At 35.1% G+C, this 20,212-nt stretch overlaps 3 protein-coding genes across 4 annotated transcripts in view; 2 read left to right on the top strand and 1 right to left on the bottom strand.

The window, feature by feature from the left end:
• LOC117328048 (sex comb on midleg-like protein 2) overlaps positions 1-1,388 on the bottom strand; it is a 32,625-nt gene extending 31,237 nt beyond the window's left edge. For both annotated transcript variants that reach the window (XR_004532788.1, XM_033885378.1), the window contains exon 1: positions 1,263-1,388. The gene's annotated coding sequence lies outside the window, so the exon portion shown is untranslated. The remainder of the gene's footprint in view (positions 1-1,262) is intronic.
• A 470-nt stretch (positions 1,389-1,858) lies between these two features.
• LOC117328047 lies at positions 1,859-8,259 on the top strand. Its single transcript, XM_033885377.1, has 4 exons — positions 1,859-1,938; positions 5,222-5,383; positions 5,687-5,833; positions 8,043-8,259. Exons 2-4 carry the CDS (start codon positions 5,225-5,227, stop codon positions 8,112-8,114), a joined length of 378 nt encoding a protein of 125 aa, XP_033741268.1. The 5' UTR covers positions 1,859-1,938; positions 5,222-5,224; the 3' UTR covers positions 8,115-8,259.
• A 4,550-nt stretch (positions 8,260-12,809) lies between these two features.
• On the top strand, positions 12,810-15,823 carry LOC117328042 (serine protease inhibitor dipetalogastin-like). The gene is made up of 4 exons (XM_033885371.1): positions 12,810-12,896; positions 13,384-13,576; positions 15,087-15,209; positions 15,616-15,823. The coding sequence occupies exons 2-4, from the start codon at positions 13,413-13,415 to the stop codon at positions 15,656-15,658; spliced, it is 330 nt and encodes a 109-aa protein (XP_033741262.1). The 5' UTR covers positions 12,810-12,896; positions 13,384-13,412; the 3' UTR covers positions 15,659-15,823.
• Positions 15,824-20,212: the final 4,389 nt, after the last annotated feature.

Raw genomic sequence — 20,212 nt, 5'->3', positions numbered from 1 at the left:
ACTACATATTATTGATTAATGTATATAAACACAAGAGTTTATTTAACATTGCTTTTTGTGAAACCTTATCAATTTTCTTTGAGTATATAAGTCAGATTTTGTTTTAAAACAAACTGATATTAATCTGAAGTGATATATTTAAAAAGGCAAAAGTCTGGCATTAGTCAATATATCAACAAAACAGCACAGAGGAAATACGCTAAAAATCGTCTGGTTTGCGAATTTAAGTACCCTTGCTCTACACACGTAAGCCTTCCATTGTCAGTTGTGTGAATATCACGGACATTAATATTGATGTGTCTAAGAATGTAATGTTGTGATCAAACTCTGGGAGTCTGATATGATGTTTTAATATTTTTTTTATTTGTTTGTGAAAAAAATACTATTGTCACTAGCTTAAGGAATTTTATTACCTGATAATTAGCTACATGTAGCTAAGCCTGAGTTTCCTCTTGCCCTGACACCATGTCTTGTGTAGGGCCAGAGCATATCACTATATGAAAATGTGGAATTCTCCGACACCGTTTGATGTCACTAAGATTTTGATACAAAATATAATTGGGCATGACGTACACCTATACCTTACATATATATATAGATAAATAAGATATTCATTTACACCAAAACATCTATTTAGTCCCAAATTGGTGTTCTTATTCCCTTCGTGTAGACCCTCACTTTACGCTGGTCAAAATTTCATAGTTGACCCACCATTTAGCAAGTGACAAGTGACAGTGCAAACTATAACCACCCGAATCACAACGTAATGGACCGAAAAAGACCAAATATCATTCTTGTTTTTCTTCTTACATAGTTTAAATCAAGAAAACTAAGCTTATTATTTCCCAAAATATGTTATATTTAATGCAATAATACATTAGTTACAAATAATAAGCGGTAAACAATATAGAAATGCAGTTTATTCTCGTGTATACAGTACCTCAACTAAAGTCAATACAGTAATTGCATATTGCACAGTAATCAGTAAACTAGTGCAATTCTAGACTGGTCTCAATTTTCTGTATATATGGCAGTGGGCACAATCAGTTTCATTATGTGTAAAAATATATAACAAAGACAGTGTATACATTCCAGTATGAGATTGATCCATAGAATCTAGTCAAGTATTCTTTTTCTCAGAGAAAATATAAATATTTGGCGCGGGACCACCTATGCCTTGTGAAAAGCTGTAAGTGCGCCGTATCAACATTCTTGGTGATGTCCGTACATTTTATATCGGATAAGATTCATTTCATACTTACATAGATTAATAAATAAAAAAAGTCATGTGCAAAACAATCTCACGTTATGTCACTGCGTAGTAACTGTCAGGACAATCGATTTGTTGGTGTGATGAGGATGACTTTTCTAACTTGTAGCCATTTTTTCACTCGTGATATGACTATAGCACAAATCGGATACGGAAAGTACGTAATTGTGAAATCCGTATTCGCTCAAATAATGATTTATTGGTATGATATATTATTTTATCGTACTATATCACGAGCAAAGTTATATAAACAACCGTCAATAAGCTTAACAAATACTGTTAACACTTGTAAAAAGTTAGAAAACTTTTTGTTTCTATGTGATTTGTACTTTTACAGAGTTCTGGTCAAACTTAGACATGATCGATACTGTAATGTAACACAGTACTGACAGTACTGTTAAAGATAAAAAAAAAAAAAAACACTACAGTACAGTGCACTTTCTGAAAATTAACTTAGAAATATTGAAATTAGACTTTCTGGGCAGCACGAATACTGGAATATGTAATAAACTGCAATTATTTAATTTTACTGTGAGTCAACTTTATTACTAAAGGGAATATTACACTGTAACAAGCCGGAAAATTGTGACCGCTTGCAAGGTATGCGATTAGATAGATAATACGAACATCCGGTAGCTGACCTTGCGGCTGTAAATATAAAGTTGCTGGTAGGTGTGATATTTCATTGCATTCAATTTATTGATGCCCCGCAGTAATATGATGACTAGTAAATATCCCTCCTGTTTAACTGTCTAATTCGCACCACTAGAAAACATGTAGGCCTACCACATAAGCAGAATTAGGTGTACTCGACCTGGCTGACAGACAAAATTATCAACAACCAAGTTACAAGTACTGTAGCCATCAGTCAACACAACAGACTTACACCAACAAACAGGCAATCGAGGCATACCCATCACAAATCAGTTCAACTACCACACTGCAAAACCATGGCCAGAAAGCAATCATTTTTTCCACGTACAAATTACAATATCGGAGTGGAACAAGATCCCACCAGATATATCCTCCTGTCCAACAGCTGAGTCTATATCCCCAAAATTAATTTATATCTATCTTTTTTGGCTTTCTAGGAAACGACTGCATCTCCTCTCTCTCTCATGACATTATCTTCAACTTGTTGATGTTGGTCATTACCATTTAGAAATTTAGAAACTTTAATATACTAGTAAGTAGGCTATGTTCTTGTTCTGTATTACAGAGTTAATGAAAATATCTATGTATACTATAGAGAGCCAAACACAACAGACCCATACCAACAAACAGGCAATCAAGGCATACCCTTCACAAATATGTATAGATATCATATCCTCCTGTCTAGCCCGAGTTTCCTAGAGGAAACTAGGGAAATCTTAGCGACACCAAATGGTGTCGGAGAAATCCACGTTTTCATATATAGTAGTGCGCTCTCGCCCTACACCAGACATGGTGTCAGGGCCAGAGGAAACTTGGGCTACCTCCTGTCCAACAGCTGGATCTTTTAAGACTGGCCCTCCTGTCAGTATATATATCCCCCAAATTAATTAATACCTATATATACACATATTTTTTGGCTTTCTAGGAAACGGCCGCATCTTTTTTTCTCTCATGACATTATCTTCAACTTGTTGAAGTTGGTTATTATCATTTAGAAGTAGAAGTAGAAGGTCGTATTATATTATTATGTTGAATGAAAAAATATGTACACTATAGGCCTAAATGGGATCATTTTCAATCTACATGCTTCAGAATGTAATATAGAGACTGCAAACTGCGTTATACACGGCTAAAACAGACATACAAATACATTTTGAGAGTCTGGAATCGGATATATTTTAGACTTGGATACTATGTGCAAGTGGAGTGTGGAATGGCTTCTGAAAATGCACCCGCATAATAAATGTAAACACATGATAGGAATACATGAATATCTGGTCATATATCATCATAACAACATCAAAGGAGAAAGATATAGGAGTTGCCTTTTGATTGAGTCGGACTTAAGTTTTGAAAATCATGTTAGTGAAAAAGTAAAGAAAGCAAACTCCTCAATGTTTGGTATGTTAAGAAGAACTTTCCATTTTATATGAATCTCTCGTTAGATCTCAGATTGATTACGCAAGTGCAGTATGGTATCCTTACAAGTGCAAATATATTGATTTAATTGAAAACGTTCAAGGAAGAGTGGCACGATGTCTACCTGGTCTACAAAACTTAACATATGAAGAAAGATTAAAAAAACCGGAACTACCTACTTTGTCATATAGGCGCTTACAGGGAGACATGATCAAGTTTACGACCAGGAATGTAACGTTGTACCTATATAAAACTGTGGTCTGACATGTCAGACAAACACAGTGCCAGAGGGAATTCCAAAAAAACTTTTTCCACAATGAGCATCTTCATTACAGAGAAAACATTATTTTGCTGTGAGAGCAGCACGCATTTGGAACAGTTTGCCAGAAACAGTTAAATCATGCAGACCAAACACGAACAGTTTCAAAAACATAATACATGTAGATAAATTTTTGGAAAACAAGATATCTTATACAATTACAGAGCCGATGTATTAGTATAAGGATGAATGTTTAACTAATAACTTACGCAACTAATTATATAAACACTAAAAATATTTTTATGTGACTTGCTCATACTTCATATTATTATATGATATACAAATGTATATTATGTATATTGTATCTTTTTGAGTACAGAGTAAAGGATTAATATATCCTTGTCTGGAAAATAAACTCAATATCAGTCAATGCAACATTTCCATAATCATATATACAGTTTCAATAAAAACTCAAACTTCAGATTGTACTTGACACAAAGATCTATGGTTTCACCAGAGAACTAAATAACAATCACAGTTCTCTGATTTACATGTAACTGCCTGCATCATAGCATATTATATTACTAATATAAGGTAATTTTTCTTGATCAGACATTTGAAAATTCTATTCCTAAGGAATTATACAGATGACATTGCACAACCAATATTATACATATCTACATGTATCATCATGATTAGTGCAAGACATTACTATGAGAAGACAGGATATATAGTTCCTCATTAGTTCTTATAATATGAATTGGTCCAATATTTGGGATGAATTATATCTCACCTTTAGAAAATTTTGACAAATAATCGACTAATGATTCAAAATGAAGGAAGACTACCAGGGTAATGATTTCTAACGTAATATGTATGTAATTTCATAGTAAGTCATTAAATGCATTAGCTGATTTTCATAATCTCTGCCATTTTGCAGATTATGGTAATATATATTTGTATAGCGAGATATTTAACATACGCATCACATAGCTACATAAAACACATTAATATATTTTAATTCTGACATGGTTTTAAAGTGGGAATAACATGACAAATATATTGCATCTTGAGCTATATTCGGAAATTTGTCAAAGAAATAAAAATTCACAATCAGTATCATGTATCTTTTAAAACTTAGTTCTTGATGACAGTTTTATGAATAATCAATTGAACCCATGTCAAAATCATTTTGATATTTCCAATTATCAATATACTGCTTTTGCGCTGTTCACAGTACTGGTACCATGTGCACCTGTATGTATATACACCAGAGATTAACTAAAACCATCTGATTCAAATCCACCATTGTTATAGCTTGCCGGGACAAAGTCACATGCCCGAAGTGTCATGTCAATACTAATGAGGATACAGCTTAGCCTATATGTATTTGACTTAATTACCCGGGTATGTTCATTATGCTGGCCTCTTTCAAAAAACTAATTCGAAATTTCAACCCACTCAGCGAGCTGTACATGTACATGTGTTGACTTCACTTAATGATCATTTAGTACAAGTTATTTCCCCTTGAACACTTTGTATCAGTCGGCTGATTTCTGAGATGATGTTATTATTTAAATTTGTCCCTGGATGTATGATTAATTTACATTTATTTACAGGACATGGCTTCTAAAGATTCTGGTTGGAATCCATGGGAGCTATTCAGGGAATCTCCAGAGGAACTAAAAATAATTGAAAAAAGGAAGGCAATGCGCACTACTGCACGTGCTGAATGGCTTAAAAAAAGAACTAATCCCTACAGCAGTGGCTCAGGATATATTGTATGTATCAAGTTTTTCTGCCAAATAACTGAAACATATATATGGCATTCATCCTGATGAACATCACTGCTATGTTTTGTGAATTAAAAAACCAAATTTACATGGTAATAGATATATATACATACAATGTATATACAGTATTCATTTATTATCTTCTGCAGGGTATATAATTCTGTCTCAATTTACTTCAGATGTATGTGATAGAAAAAAGAAATTGGTAACATTAACAAAATGCTTCTGGATTTTGGTGAAAACATTATTGTACCATTGTCAATTAAAATCAGGATTATTTACTTTTTTCAGTTCGATCCAGCAGTGCAGCGACATATGTCAGCAAGAATGGCAAGATATCATCTCTTCAAACCACATTCAACCATCACAATGTTTAAGGGTTTTATGTTGTATGTCTTCCCTCTTGGTCTTCTTTGTTATGGAATGAATCGATCTTTGGTAAGTAGTCATATGTAATTTATTAGCTTTAAAGGATCGATATTAATGCAATATAAGTTGCAATATTTCCCGCTTGACCAGAATATCCCTTTAATACTGCGATATGATTATTGTTGTTGTTAAATTGTAAATTATGTTATGTAAAATCCTCAGGTTTCTGGCTAATGGTTAACTTTTTTCTTAAGCATATATATCACAACTTTTTGTCATTCACATGCATGTATAGTAGATTCAAAAATGATGTGTTTGAACAGTTACTTTGGGTATGTTGAAAAGCTTGAGTTTGGACTAAAAAAATTTTAAATTAAGAATTTATAAGCGAAATTAAATTGATCATATTTTTAATCATTTCATCATATTATTAGGAAACAGAATATTAATTTAATATCACCATTTTATAGCAATTATTGTGTAAGCTAGAGTTACCACACTTCATAACAATAATGTCACAAGGGTATCACATTAAGGGTACCATAGGGGCTGAAAATTGTTATGTTTTTGCCCTGACGAAACCAGTTGTCAAATAATAAAGTTTTCCACCTACTTGTGGAACTGGTTGATTTTTCAGTTCACTTCTACCTACAATACGTAATGTATCGTTACACACTTGGGTATATCTGAATGCATTATTTGAAATCATGCTCCAAATTTTTAATTTTTTTCGTACTGAGATTATTGGGCTCATTTTGTCTTGAATGTGATTGCTTATAGCTATAGCTACAAAATACAAATACATTTTTCTAAAGCTTTTGTATTCTTAGCTCACCTGGTCCTAAGTCCGAAGGACCAAGGTGAGCTTATGTCATACAGTGGCGTCTGTCGTCCATCCGTCCATCCAACAACAATTGACTTCTTCTTCATAACCACTGATTGGAATTTGACCAACTTTGGTTAAAAGCATCCCTATGGGGTGGGGACTCAAAATTGTACAAATGACAGGGCTGAGGGGCGGGGCCAAAAGGGGTCAGTTTGGCAGAATTTATATAAACAACTTCTCCTCTGAAACTAAGCAATGGATATATATATCTCTCATATTTGACTGGTAGCATCCCCTTTGGGTAGGAATTCAAAATTGTATAAAGGCAGGAACTACCCCCCGGGGGGCAGAGGGCAGGGTCAAAGGGGTCAATTAATTGGGTTTCTCTGAAACTAAGCAATGGATATCACTCACATTTGTGTGGTAGCAATCCCTATGGGGTTTTGCTCAAAGTCAATTTCATTTCATGGATTAATTGTACTTTTTGACATAAAAACCACATTTGTATGGTAGAATGGTTAAGGGGCGAGTATATAAAATTGTACAAATGTTGGGTTTGAACCCCCGGGGGCTGAGGGGTGGGGCCAAAAGGGGTCAATTTACGTAAATTGACATTTTTAGAATTACAATAAAACCAATGTACATGTACCCATATAAAATGCTTATGATATATTGACATAGCAATACCAGCGACAAATATACTTAAGGATCATTCTTGTTTCATATCTCATGAAACCAGGTGAGTGATACAGGCCCTCTGGGCCTCTTGTTAAGGTTTGAAGTGGTGGATGGGTAAAGTTACAAATGTTAGGAGTTGATGGTATGTCACCATGTTTCTCAAGTCAAAATGTTGCATTACCAATAAAGAGATTGTGGTAAAAATAATATATAGAGTAAATCAAATTTGTTATGTCCACAGTTTTATTTGCCACAAAACTTGCATCAACAAGTTATATCTTCAGGCAACCATGGTTCTACAAAATGGATGGTGCATGTAAATTTTATTACACTGCTGTTTCTCAGAAATTCTAAAGGGTCATCAGTAAACTTAGCATGCATGTCCCCTTTGTCTCAAGTTTGTAATACAAAAAAATTAATGTAATTATGAAGTATAGCTTGGAGTAATATAATCACAGCAACATAACTGTCTCAAAACAGTTCACAAATGATTGAAGGGTCCAATTTTTGGAAGGAAGGAAAAAACAGCATAGAACAAGCCAACACATGGTAATAGGCCCAATTTACAAAATTACAATTGAAACGGAGAAAGGAATAGAAAATAAGAATTATACTGTACCTGTGTAATGTTTTACTGGAGGCTGGTAGAATCCTTCGTCTCGTCTGTGTTTTTTTGTAGTGTACATGCATTGTACATGTTTAATTTTAAGACTATATAAATGTGTAATCATCTTACCTGCACAGACATCTCATGTCATTTTCTGTATTTTTCAGAAGAATCATTACAGACGCGTGGATTCAGGAGAAATTCCAGCAGACAAAGAAAAGTTTCGATTTATGTGGTAGACTAACTGCCCTTTCAATGATTGACAATTTAAGTGAGACATTTTAATTCTTACAAATGGAGTTCAAATGAGCAGTCTTGTTACTATAAACATTTGTGTGTAAATGTGTACAGAAATATCTATTAAAGATATATGTATTATTTTTCTGTAAGATTTAAGTTCTGTTTCAGTGACTTTACTTTTGACAAGCCTTTATGTATTCAGTATAATATATTGAGGGGCTTGTTCATAGTGTTTTGAGGACTGTTAAAAAGAAAATGTATGATATAGGCAGTACTTATTGTATAAATGTACAATGATTACCAAGTAATTCATCACAAACATGTGATACATTGTACACATGAAATATTATATACATAAAAATGTATTTACAATATACATTTACATAACAGTCAGTATTCCACTAAAGGTTAGGCTAAATGAAATCAATAACTTGCTTCTCGGGCTAATTTTCTAAAGAGAGATGATGGAAGGAGTTTTTTATGATTATTATTTTACTGTTGAAAAAACAGATGAGAGCAGTTTTTATTTTTATTTTTCAAATCAATCGTCATCAATTTTCATATAAACTGCTTCAAAACGAGGAAAACAATTATTTATCAATATTCTTTGTCTTTGTTTTGCATAAACATGCTCTCATTTTATGGTTATAGTTTGATGGAATTTACAGGAGAAAGGTTTGTTGGTGATGCTTGTTTCCACATTCTTCTCCCAAAAATTAATGAGGGAAATTTTTTTTAATCAACCAGGGAAAATATTGATGAGATCAGGGTTTTTTTTTCTTTTTTTTCTTCAAATCTGTTTGGGGAGGGTCTGAGAACCAAGTAATTTATTTTGGCCTCACTTGGTAAATATATTCATGATGTAATTCATAACGAAATCAATGCTGTAACAGGTAATTGTATGGTCGTAAAACTTTTTGAGTGACTTATGGAACAAAGCAGAGTGAGGACAACATGTTCCTGCGTATTGGTACGAGCTCCATTAGATTGAAAAATACCTGTCATGGGAGTTTTGAGCCCAATTTAAATAAAACTGCATCCCCTTCACTGGAAGATGGTCCATGTAATAGTCAAAATCTATTCCGATATTTTGGACTAGTAGCGATTTAAAGAAGAAGTTGACCAATGGACACTAACCCTTAACTTCAGCTCAATGACCTTTTGCATCAGGGAATCTTTAAACACCAACTGCAAAATGCATTAAAACCATTTTATTGTGTCGCCTGAAAAAGGCGACACATAGGTATCACTTCGTCGGTGTCGGCGGTGTCATCGTCCGCGCAATGGTTTCCGTGCGATAACTTGAGTTCCCCTGGGCCAATCAAAGTCAAATTCATACAGTGCTTCCTTACCAAAAGCGCTTGCTTGGGATTGATTTTCATGTTCAAAGGTCAAGGTCACTGTTACTATTAATAGAAAACTGGTTTCCATGCAATAACTCGAGTTCCCTTGGGGCACTCGAGTTCCCTTGGGGCAATCAAAATCAAACTTTGTATAGTGCTTCCTTATCAAAACTAGTTGCTTTTCAGGTTTAAAGGTCAAAGGTCAAGGTCACTGTTACTATAAATAGAAAATTTGTTTCATGTGATAACTCGAGTTTTCCTTAGCCAATCAGGCTCAAACTTCATACAGTGCTTCCTTACCAAAAGTGCTTGCTTATATTGCTTTTCAGGTTCAAAGGTCAAAGGTCATTGTTACTATAAATAGAAAATAGCTTTACTTGAGATAACTTGAGATCCCTTGGAAGTGCTTGCTTGGGATTGATTTCAGGTTCGATGTTCCAAGGTCAAAGGTCAAGGTCACTATTACTATTGAATAGCTTACTTGTTAGTTATGGAGATGGGAATGCACTAGATTTAGTGAAAAAAACATGTTTCTTTTAATGTCATACCTGTTAATATAATGTTTCTGTCTATACATGTATACGGCGTCCGTGGACTGCCTTGAAGTAGAAAAGTTGTGCGCCGTATCGAAAAATGAGAAACGGTTAGATGCTATTTCTTACTCTTAGCTAACTATTTAGAATGTTCTTTATGATTAGAACCGATAAATATGTGATCACTTGAACCATAGGTGCTTAGCACGTCTATAAGTCTAAGACCGATTATAGACTAATATAATCGGTCTTGGACTTACAAACGCGCTAAGCACCTATGCATGAATTAGAATGTTGATAAAAACCATCTCGATCCTGAGCATATAATTTCAGATATGGATATAGAGGTATGTATTACATAACAAGGACATCGATCGTAAAAGGCTCACAACGCCATAAACTTCATAAAAAATGCGTCCTTAATTTACAAAGCAGTGTCAAATCAAAACTTGTACTCGGTACACATTTGGTGATCAAAAGAGGCGAAGAGCTGTAGATGGATTATGTTTCATACAATTTTCCTGGAAAGGCCTGATGTATGCACTGCGTGAAATACCGATATGCTTCTCATGATTGATGTACAATGCAACATGAATACTAGTCTATAACTATGTAACAGTTGTTCTCGTAATGGGCCTGACCAATACCGCCTTACTCCGCCTCGAGCTGTTCGTGTCAAGAATGTGCCCATACTGAGTGGTCGTTGTGGCCACACATGTAATTATATACGCATGCCAATTCATATTCAGTTACCATATGTACTAAAACATCGCACATTCATATAATTTTTTTTTTCTATTCTTTTGTTTTCAAGCATCAAATTTTCGATTCTTTTGATGCAGAAATTAGTTTCAAAATAGAAACAAATTCTACCGATTAAAACTTCGTCAAACTCGTGTTACTGAAATTTTTCAAATTCTCAAAATTTATGGTATCTGTTTGCTGATGTATGTTTAAATTAAAACAAGACTTTCCATCCAATCCAAAATAATTTGACGATAAATCCGCTCCTCTTGGATTAAAGAGGCGGTTTAATTTGTTAATGTTTTCTGAGGAGAAATCCATTGATCACGGCAGTTACAGACCTCGAAATATCCCCATTAACCAGGATCTGCTTGAGCTGAACAAGGATAGGCTACTTATTTCGATTTTCTTAGGAAAGAGTTTCCATTTCTTGAAAGTAACTTCGCTTCCTTCACAAAAGAGTTGATTTGATAGTAAAGACCTTGCTCACCTAACGATTTCCGCGTAGTAGATACTATCGTCAATAAACTAAGCAAAACACGGCACTTCCGTATACATGTACATGATTCTAAGATACTAAGATTCTCATGTAAATCCTTCCCACGATTACATAATACCAGTTTCACCGATTTTGAGTTTTAATTACGGTATAACATTTTAAGAACGACCAATGTAAATGTTTTGCATAAGCACTGATCAATCGACTGCTATCGGTTCGTCAAGAACGATAATAACACAGATGTGATTGAAATATAAAATTGTCGTCTCCATCAAGTTCTCGATTCTAAATACTGCTGAACCAAGCTCATACAGAGGTTAATTCACAAACAAACAACCATGGCCTTTTGAAAACGGATGTCAAGGAGACGCCGACCGAACACATGCCAACGGCCTTTTGAGGTCGGGTGTCAAAGAGACGCCGACGAAAGATATGTCATGGCTTTTTGAGGACGGATGTCAAGAAGACGCTGACAGAAGACATTGCCATGGCATTTTGAGGACGGATGTCAAGAAAACGCCGACAGAAGACTTTGCCATGGCCTTTTGAGGACGGATGTCAAGGAGACGCTGACAGAAGACGTTGCCATGGCCTTTTGAGGACGGATGTCAAGGGGAGACCGACAGAAGACATTGCCATGGCTTTTTTGAGGACGGATGTCAAGGAGACGCTGACAGAAGACGTTGCCATGGCCTTTTGAGGACGGATGTCAAGGGGAGACCGACAGAAGACATTGGCATGGCGTTTTGAGAACGGATGTCAAGAAGACGCCGACAGAAGACATTGCCATGGCCTTTTGAGGACGGATGTCAAGGAGAGGCCGACGAAAGACATTGTCATGGCCTTTTGAGGACGGATGTCAAGGAGAGGCCGACGAAAGACATTGCCATGGCTTTTGAGGTCGGATGGCAAGGAGACGCTGACAAAAGACAAAAGACATTGCCATTGCGACCCTTCGAAAAAGTCTTTTCCCTTTAAAAGAAATGGGTGCAAATGGCAGTATCAACAGTTCACTATTCAACGATGGGAAGTAATTAAAGTGTGAAGCCAGATATGCATCTTGGCAATTTGAAGCTGTCTTTACCCTTTCGCACAAGTGATCTATTGTCAGGACTACGTCATTTATACTCTTTACTTGTCAAAGCAAACAGGACACAGTTTGATTATGATTTCGCACTCAAGTCTTCACTTAGCATTTTAAGAAACAATTTCCGTTTACAAGATCTCTATCGCATTCATGTTTTAAAAAACCAAGATATCTACGATATTTTACCTAAATATCGTTTATGTGCTTGTATAAAGATATATATTATCAGCTTTAAAATGTCCATAGTAGACTTTAGTTTACAAGATATTTCTCAGTATATGCGATACGTGTAAAATATGGTTAAAGGTTTCAAATGGCTCCAAATAGACTGGTCAGCGTTCCAGTTGCCGGCTTTAGGCATGATACATTTAAAAAGATATTGTAGCTATTGTAAAACACTTAGGCGTATAAAACTATGCCGACGGCTTTGGCCAATGTGTTACATACACGTCATATGTTAGAATCAGAAATATATAAGCTTATGATATTAATTATAAACACCAACCTCTACATATACATAGCACACATTCAGCTGTCCTAGTTCTAACAGATAGACTACAGGATCACCACTGTCGGTAAGTCGGATTACTTCTCCCCCTTAGGACGTATATCATGTTCAATTCAAGATACAGGTTAGCAATGCTTGGAAACTCGTGCAGTCCGGCAGGTTTATTTACCAGAGTAGTAAACAACACGGAGTTTTGTTGTTGTAATAAAACGAAGGAATGTTTTTATTATGGTATAACTGTCGGTATGATATAATTTGACTTTTGTTGCTATGGTAACTTTCGTTTTTATAATTTTTGTTGGAATGTAAAAGTGTAAAAAAAAATGTAAAAACACGGAGTTTTGTTGTTGTAATAAAACATGTTACTGTCGTTGTCATACAATGTAGGAGTGTTGTGATACTATCGCCATTGTAGAGTCAGTATGCTAAAATGATGTTTTCTAAAATATTTGTAAAGATGGAGTGTATCTTTGTAGTTATGTGATAATTTTACATTCGTTTTTATTTCATATAAGACTCATTTTGTTGAATTGCATCATTACCTACTCTCCAGGGTATACGCACCAGTATCCGAAATCTTACGATGAAGCTGTCACTATTTGTCTTGGCAATTTGCTTTTCCGTGGCGATTGCACAAACAACCACGGCCCCTAAATTTAACAGAGCATGCAAATGTACAAAAGAATTACACGAGGTCTGTGGTGAGGATGGTATTACATACGATAATGATTGTTTAAGGAGATGCAAGTAAGTACATGTATACCTGTTACTTAACTTCGGGTTCATGACTATTAAGAGAACTTTAACATAAGAAACTGTATTGTATTTAGAAAAAAAAATTCACGAATTGAAAATGGCAAAGGTACTATGGTTATTTTTCGCCGTCATAGCAATAATTACCTTCTACTGAAAATATCACAAACCAGTTTCAAACAATTATTAGAATTTTCTTTAAGAGTTTAAGAGTTTTGTTCTTTGTGTGAGCCGGTTATTGAAAGACAGCTGTCGGGTATGTTTATCATTCAAATGTACGAGGGCTGCTTGGTAAGTTGTGAGCCTCGTATTGAAAGATTTGAATTTTGCCGGACATATTTTATAATTTTTCAACATAATCCCCTCCAGCATCTGTACACTTTTGCCAGCGGTGTTTAAGTGCCTCAATGCCACTTTTATAGAACTCCTATTCTTGGATGTTCAGAAAGTCATCCACTGCATGTTAGAGTTAGAGTTAGGGTGTCTGAAATAGCTGTTTCAGTTTTGGAAAAAGACGAAATAAGGCGGATGCTCAATCAGTTTAAAGCCACAATTGTGAATGGCAGCCATGGCAATGACAGACTATCACCCTAACCCTAACCCTAACCGATTTTGTCCATTTTGCAAAAGCCGCTTGTCTTGTTTACTTTAAAGTGCTACCTCGTCGATATAAACTAACCACGGCCCTATATAGTCAGATAATAGTAGGACTTAAAGAGGCTTGCCCGCAGAGAGATCAGAAAAATTGGCTAATAGAAAAAGATTTTTTACACATGACAGATTGTTGGAATTGTTGAGTTTTTCATTTTATTTTCCTTATAAAACGCTGAAAAGTGATATTAAAACCTCATTTTTTAAATATTATTTATTTAATCGCAACCCGCAATAAGTCCCCGCTATAAAGTGGAGTCTAATTTGATTGACACATCAAAGAAACAAGCACGTGCACAGTGCCGCACAGTGATAGCTTCAAAGGCAGCGGCGATTTACAAAGAAGATTTGCCGTTATATTCCATACATTTCCCTCTCAGGTTGAGTTTTAAAACGTCTTTTAAATACATATTCTGTAATTGTTTTCAAGAAATAAAGTCGGAAAGCCTCTAATTTTGTCACATAGAAACGTGTACTGAAGTTTATTTAGTGATCGGAGATGTGCCGTTTACCGGTCCGTCTGCGGGTAAGCCTCTTTAAAAAGAACACCATCGAGTACCCCCTTCAATACGAGGCTCACAACTTACCAATCAATATACGCGTCGAACTTCAGAGACGAATCTTTCACCAAAAGTTGATTAACCAGATCCATCATGTCTTCAATCATGGAAGTCGTATGTTAGGGATCCCAACCCATTGGCATTGTTGAATTGCATCAACTCGTAATAGCCCTGTCACTGATAACAGTAGAAAAAATATCACAGAACGTAAGTTTTCATTGTAAAGTATAATGAGTAAATTGTTAATTTATATCAGTTATTTGTTTGTGATATTTGTTTAACTAAATTTACAGTCAAGTTGGTCTGCTGCACGATGGGGAGTGCGAGGACGACCTGTGTATCTGTAGCAGAAGATACAACCCTGTGTGTGGGGAGGACGGACTTACTTATCCTAACGACTGCGAGATGGAATGCATGTAAGTAACTGGTAACATGTACAACGTATATAACACAGGACATGGTTTTCTTTCTTCGAATTGCTTCCATCTTTATATGCCTTTTTTCCAAGGTAGATTTATTTGATCTTTGAGACTATTCCCAAGCACCTTACTGTTCGCATCGAATTATGTTACTTACAGTTTAAAGAAAGTAATCTTCAGAAGCACTTGTACCAGACTACGTCTTCCCTATTGTTATTTGACTGGACAAATGCCTAAGGAATAAAACCATGTATCGATGTTTTGGTATATAATTATAATATCTGAACGGTAGCATGTATATATGTGTGTTTATCGGTAACGTGGTATCATTGATCTTGTCACATACAATACTTTGATGGAAATATTTATTGGACCCTTAATTTGACTGTAATTTTATTTACAGGGGAGTGAACTTTGACCACGATGGCAGTTGTGATAAGAAATAACAGACCAAATGACACAAACAGGACACATGAGCCATCATTGGATACACACAAAGATTGGTGTCAGTTTTCAACTTATATAGACATCATATGAACATTATTTTCTGTTTAGATATAGATGATTAATTAAGATGTCATTCGATTAACAATTAAATATGAGAATACACATTTTGTTGTTGTGCTTATAAAACCTGTTACAGTTATTAAATATCATAATTAACTTAATCCTATGATAGTATCCGGTAAGACAAATAATACCAAGTAATGTTTGAGAGAGAGAAAAAACATCTTTGGACTTTTCCATCGGCGAAGATTAATATCTATGTATGGATAGGTCCATTAAAACCACAGCCGATTCAACCAGTCTTGGCTCACCGAGGGCAGCTACCATTGTAATATAATTCAAATTGTGTTTCTTTTAACTTAAAGGAAACAACACGAAAATAGTTAACATCAATTTCATTGTGTTTTAAGAGTTTGGTATATGAATTGTTTGTGGATGACACTAAAGTAATGTGGTAAAAGATTAGTCTAAACTATGTGCACGAACGTTGTAAATAAAATTGAGTTTAGGCACCTTTTTGAAAATGAAAATTGCCTTGGCGTGAAAAGTTCCCTAATTCGGCTACCCGTTTTGTTTTTGTCTCAGGATCGAACATTCGATAAAGCTCTAGGCACGCACCGTTATTAGTATTTCCATGTCATTCAGTCATAGAGAGACGATGTCAAGTAATTCAAATGGTCTAGTGAAGGAACAAATATAGCTATAATTATATACACATTATTTTGAATTCTGAAGAAGCTATCGAAAATGCTTTTTAAAAAGTGAATTGAACTAATTCTGTGTGCATTTAGCCATGACTAAACTGAAGTATAGTATATACGTGGTACTTCATCATTCACTCTATATGTAAACGGCATCCATTTATTGTGACGTCGTTATTGATCCAATAAAGATACCTATATATAAACCAAGTATTGGTATGTACAAAAGTCATAATTATATAAGGTTAATGGCAAATGAAATGTAATTTTAAAAACAGCTGGGATAGACTTGCTTATATCAGAACTTTATCTAAACTCATCACATCACGGTTAGATATTGTATCCTTCAAAAGTGGAATAAGTGGAATGTTGATTCAAAAGATCCTCCTAACCTCCAAAGTTTCTTCTAATAAAACGTTTATTTTTTTCCAATCAGTACATTAAAGTACATCATAGCAATTAACAGAAATGTATTTATTCTTTTTTTTCTGAGACTCGGTCAGAAGATATAAATAGTCGGCCTTCAGCTAATGTGGTTGAGGGTGCTTTTATGATTGACAAAAAATTCAATGGAACAATAAGTGGTGTATTTGTTTGAAATTATGACCTCAACAGTAGGATGTAATGGTTGTGTCAGTGTTGATGTACAAGAAGTTGCGCATCTTAATGTAATTGATCAATAAAGAACTCAGGACAAATGATTGGTGCCAATATAGGCCTTTCTGTGGCCAATCAATAGACAGTGATAAGGCTATTATTTTGCAGGAAGGTGTTTTAAGGTCAGCTGCATTTAATATCATCAGACTAGTTCTGGGCTCAAAGAATAAAAATACCCACACTAACCTAAGCCCTGGGATCGGATTTAACCAGATTACCCAGTATATGCTCACAGCATCACCTGCCAAGGATCATTGTTGTTTGTTGTTGTTTTTTAAAATTAGACTTGTGGTCTCACGAATGGAGTTTATTCAGTAGGTGACCCCGTTTGGGGCCCCGTCATTAGACCACCAGGGCTCTGAATGGTCAGTAACATGCCAAATATAGTTTTTGATCCCAAAGGGACAGGTTTACTGTTGAAAAGCTACTACTGGGTGAATTATGGAAGTGTCTTGGTCATTTTTCTAAAATATTTGTCTCCAAAACTGAAAAGACGTCAAATCAGGTATCTGTAACCTGCTTTTTCCGTTTTTTTTTTGTTTTTTTTTGTTTTTTTTTGTTTTTGTCCACTTTTGTTTTTTAAGCTGACACCTTTAAACAGAAACATCAAAAATATCATTTTACTCCATTATTGAACTTGTATCAGCCCGAACAATGAAATTTGCATTTTACATTCCGCGACATTTTGCCCCTGAAATTTCTATGAGCCGAGAATAAAACTGATATTTTGAGTAGCATACCATAGACAGCTGACCTTATAAGTATCTTTCTGCCAAATATTAGCCTTATCACTGAATGACCACAGAAAGGCCCAAATTAGCACCCCACCTTTAGCAATAATATGAATGCTTGCCGACACATTTCCCTTCAAATCACGTGACCAATACAAAGAGAATATGTAATAGGATATAGATACATGTAATACCCGAAATGAAAAGTGATATAATGTTATCGATTAAATCTCAACGTTAGCTCTGTATTGAGCTCTGTATTGTTCAATGACAGCGCTGTTTCCGCTTCTTCTGGAAGTCTTTTCCGTATTTCTGTTCAAGTAAAGAAAATGACACTTTGTATATCAATGGTTGACTGATGTGGATAGGGGGGATGCAGTTCACAGACATAACAGCATGCATTGTGGCCTTTTCCCCGCTCACCTACACTAGTCAAGCATACTTGTTTACCTTGCATTAATATGTAATACTATAGAAGTATATGTTGTAGTCATGCTATGACATGATATTATGTAAGGTTGATATTTGATTATGAATGTCGTTTTAATTAAACGGCCATTTCTATTCTATATGAATGTGTTAAGTTGTTATTGACTAATGAACAAGCTGGCAGTTGACTGATGGTGTAAGAAACAAGCAGCTGAGCATAAATAAGCAATTAAATATCATTTATTTAATTGCATTTATGACCTGTGCTTGTGGGTACATATTCTATATTGATATGTATTAGAATCATGTTAAATTCAGGCTAAGCTACGCTGTATGTGTTCTATTACTCTGTAAATAGATATATGTTAATGAGGTATGTCACGTGATCAGCGAATGCTGCGCAGTACAGGAGTTACTCCTACGATCACGTGATTAAAACCACATAGCGTCAATTGGAAAAGATACACAAAGGCCAAATGTAACACCGTTTTTTATTTACATACCAACCTCCTTCCCCAAGCACCACTAAGTTGGTTCAATTTCTTTTGTTACGGCCTTTTTGTCTCTTTTCAATTGATGATTGTGTCAACTTAATAGATTTTGCATTTTGTTGAAAGTATAAAAAACATGTGTATGCTTTATGCAGCACATGTTTTTTTATTGATACTCAGTTTTTTCTGTAACATTACATTTGTAATCTTGTATTCTGATAGTGTAGTGTGTTTATATGGGGCCCTTTCCCCCCTCACCTACACTAGTCAAGCATAATTGTTAACCTTGCATTAATATGTAATACTATGGAAGTATATGTTGTAGTCATGCTATGACATGATATTATATAAGGTTGATATTTGATTATGAATGTCGTTTAAAATAAACGGCCATTTCTATTCTATATGAATGTGTTAAGTTGTTATTGACTAATGAACAAGCTGGAAGTTGACTGATGGTGTAAGAAACAAGCAGCTGAGCATAAATCACACGTTGTATATCAATGGTTGCCTGATGTGGATACACTTTTTAGTACGAGTTCTCTGCCTATGTGATTCATCCCTGTCACATCTTTAAAATGTTTGACGCTCTGCTGTCATATATGTTGCTTGTTGCTAGTTGTTTGTTTTTCATCCTTTGGACCCTTTCTCGCATTTCAATATGCCTTTTCTTTATACGGATGCCACACGATCTTTGTACATTGCAAATACAACATCAAGGTTTTATCATTTAAATACTGATACGTTCTGCGGATAATTGCTAACATTGAGTTTGTCTTTCTAATTAGCTTGATTTTTGAATAAAGGAGCATTATCTATAGAACTTTTCACCATCTAAGGAAATAAGTTCATTCTGCTGTAAAAGTGGAAATTGTATAGGTTTCCTTTCTAGTTCATGATACATGTATTGGGAATTTTCCTTAAGCCTAGTGGTAGGACTATTGCCTCAGATCAAGAGGTTGCTAGTTCGAACCCCAGCGCGGACAGGGTATTTTTCATTAGTCCTTACTATTACAGATTTGATATCGTTGACCACTAAGTAAAGGTATAGGAGATGGAGAGGTTTTCTTGTAGCTCACCTTACTAGCTCAGGTAAGCGCGAATATCACTTTAGCCTAGTGGTAGGCTGCTTATCTTCAGAACGAGATATCACTAGTTCGAGCCTCAGCGGGGTAGGGCTATTTTTCATTAATCCTTCCTGTTACATTTCAAGCATCCGACCGATACACATGGATTTGCAGTATATTAATATCCGATTAGAGTGTTTTTAAATACTCTTGTCTGCGTATGATGTTATACAGCTTGATGTCATCCGTAAAAAGGTATCAGTTATTTTCAGGTAGATAATAATATATAATTCGTTCTTCTTTACTAACGCTCACTGATATTTAAGGAACATGTAATGTAATTACATGTCTATATCTAACATGGCAGTGGCATTTAGATAAAAAAAAAAAAAAATACAAAAAAGACACACATTCATC

The sequence above is a fragment of the Pecten maximus genome, chromosome 5 (genome assembly GCF_902652985.1).
Source record: "Pecten maximus chromosome 5, xPecMax1.1, whole genome shotgun sequence".
In the NCBI taxonomy this organism is placed as follows: domain Eukaryota; kingdom Metazoa; phylum Mollusca; class Bivalvia; order Pectinida; family Pectinidae; genus Pecten; species Pecten maximus.
This window is presented reverse-complemented; position numbering and strand designations above follow the sequence as displayed.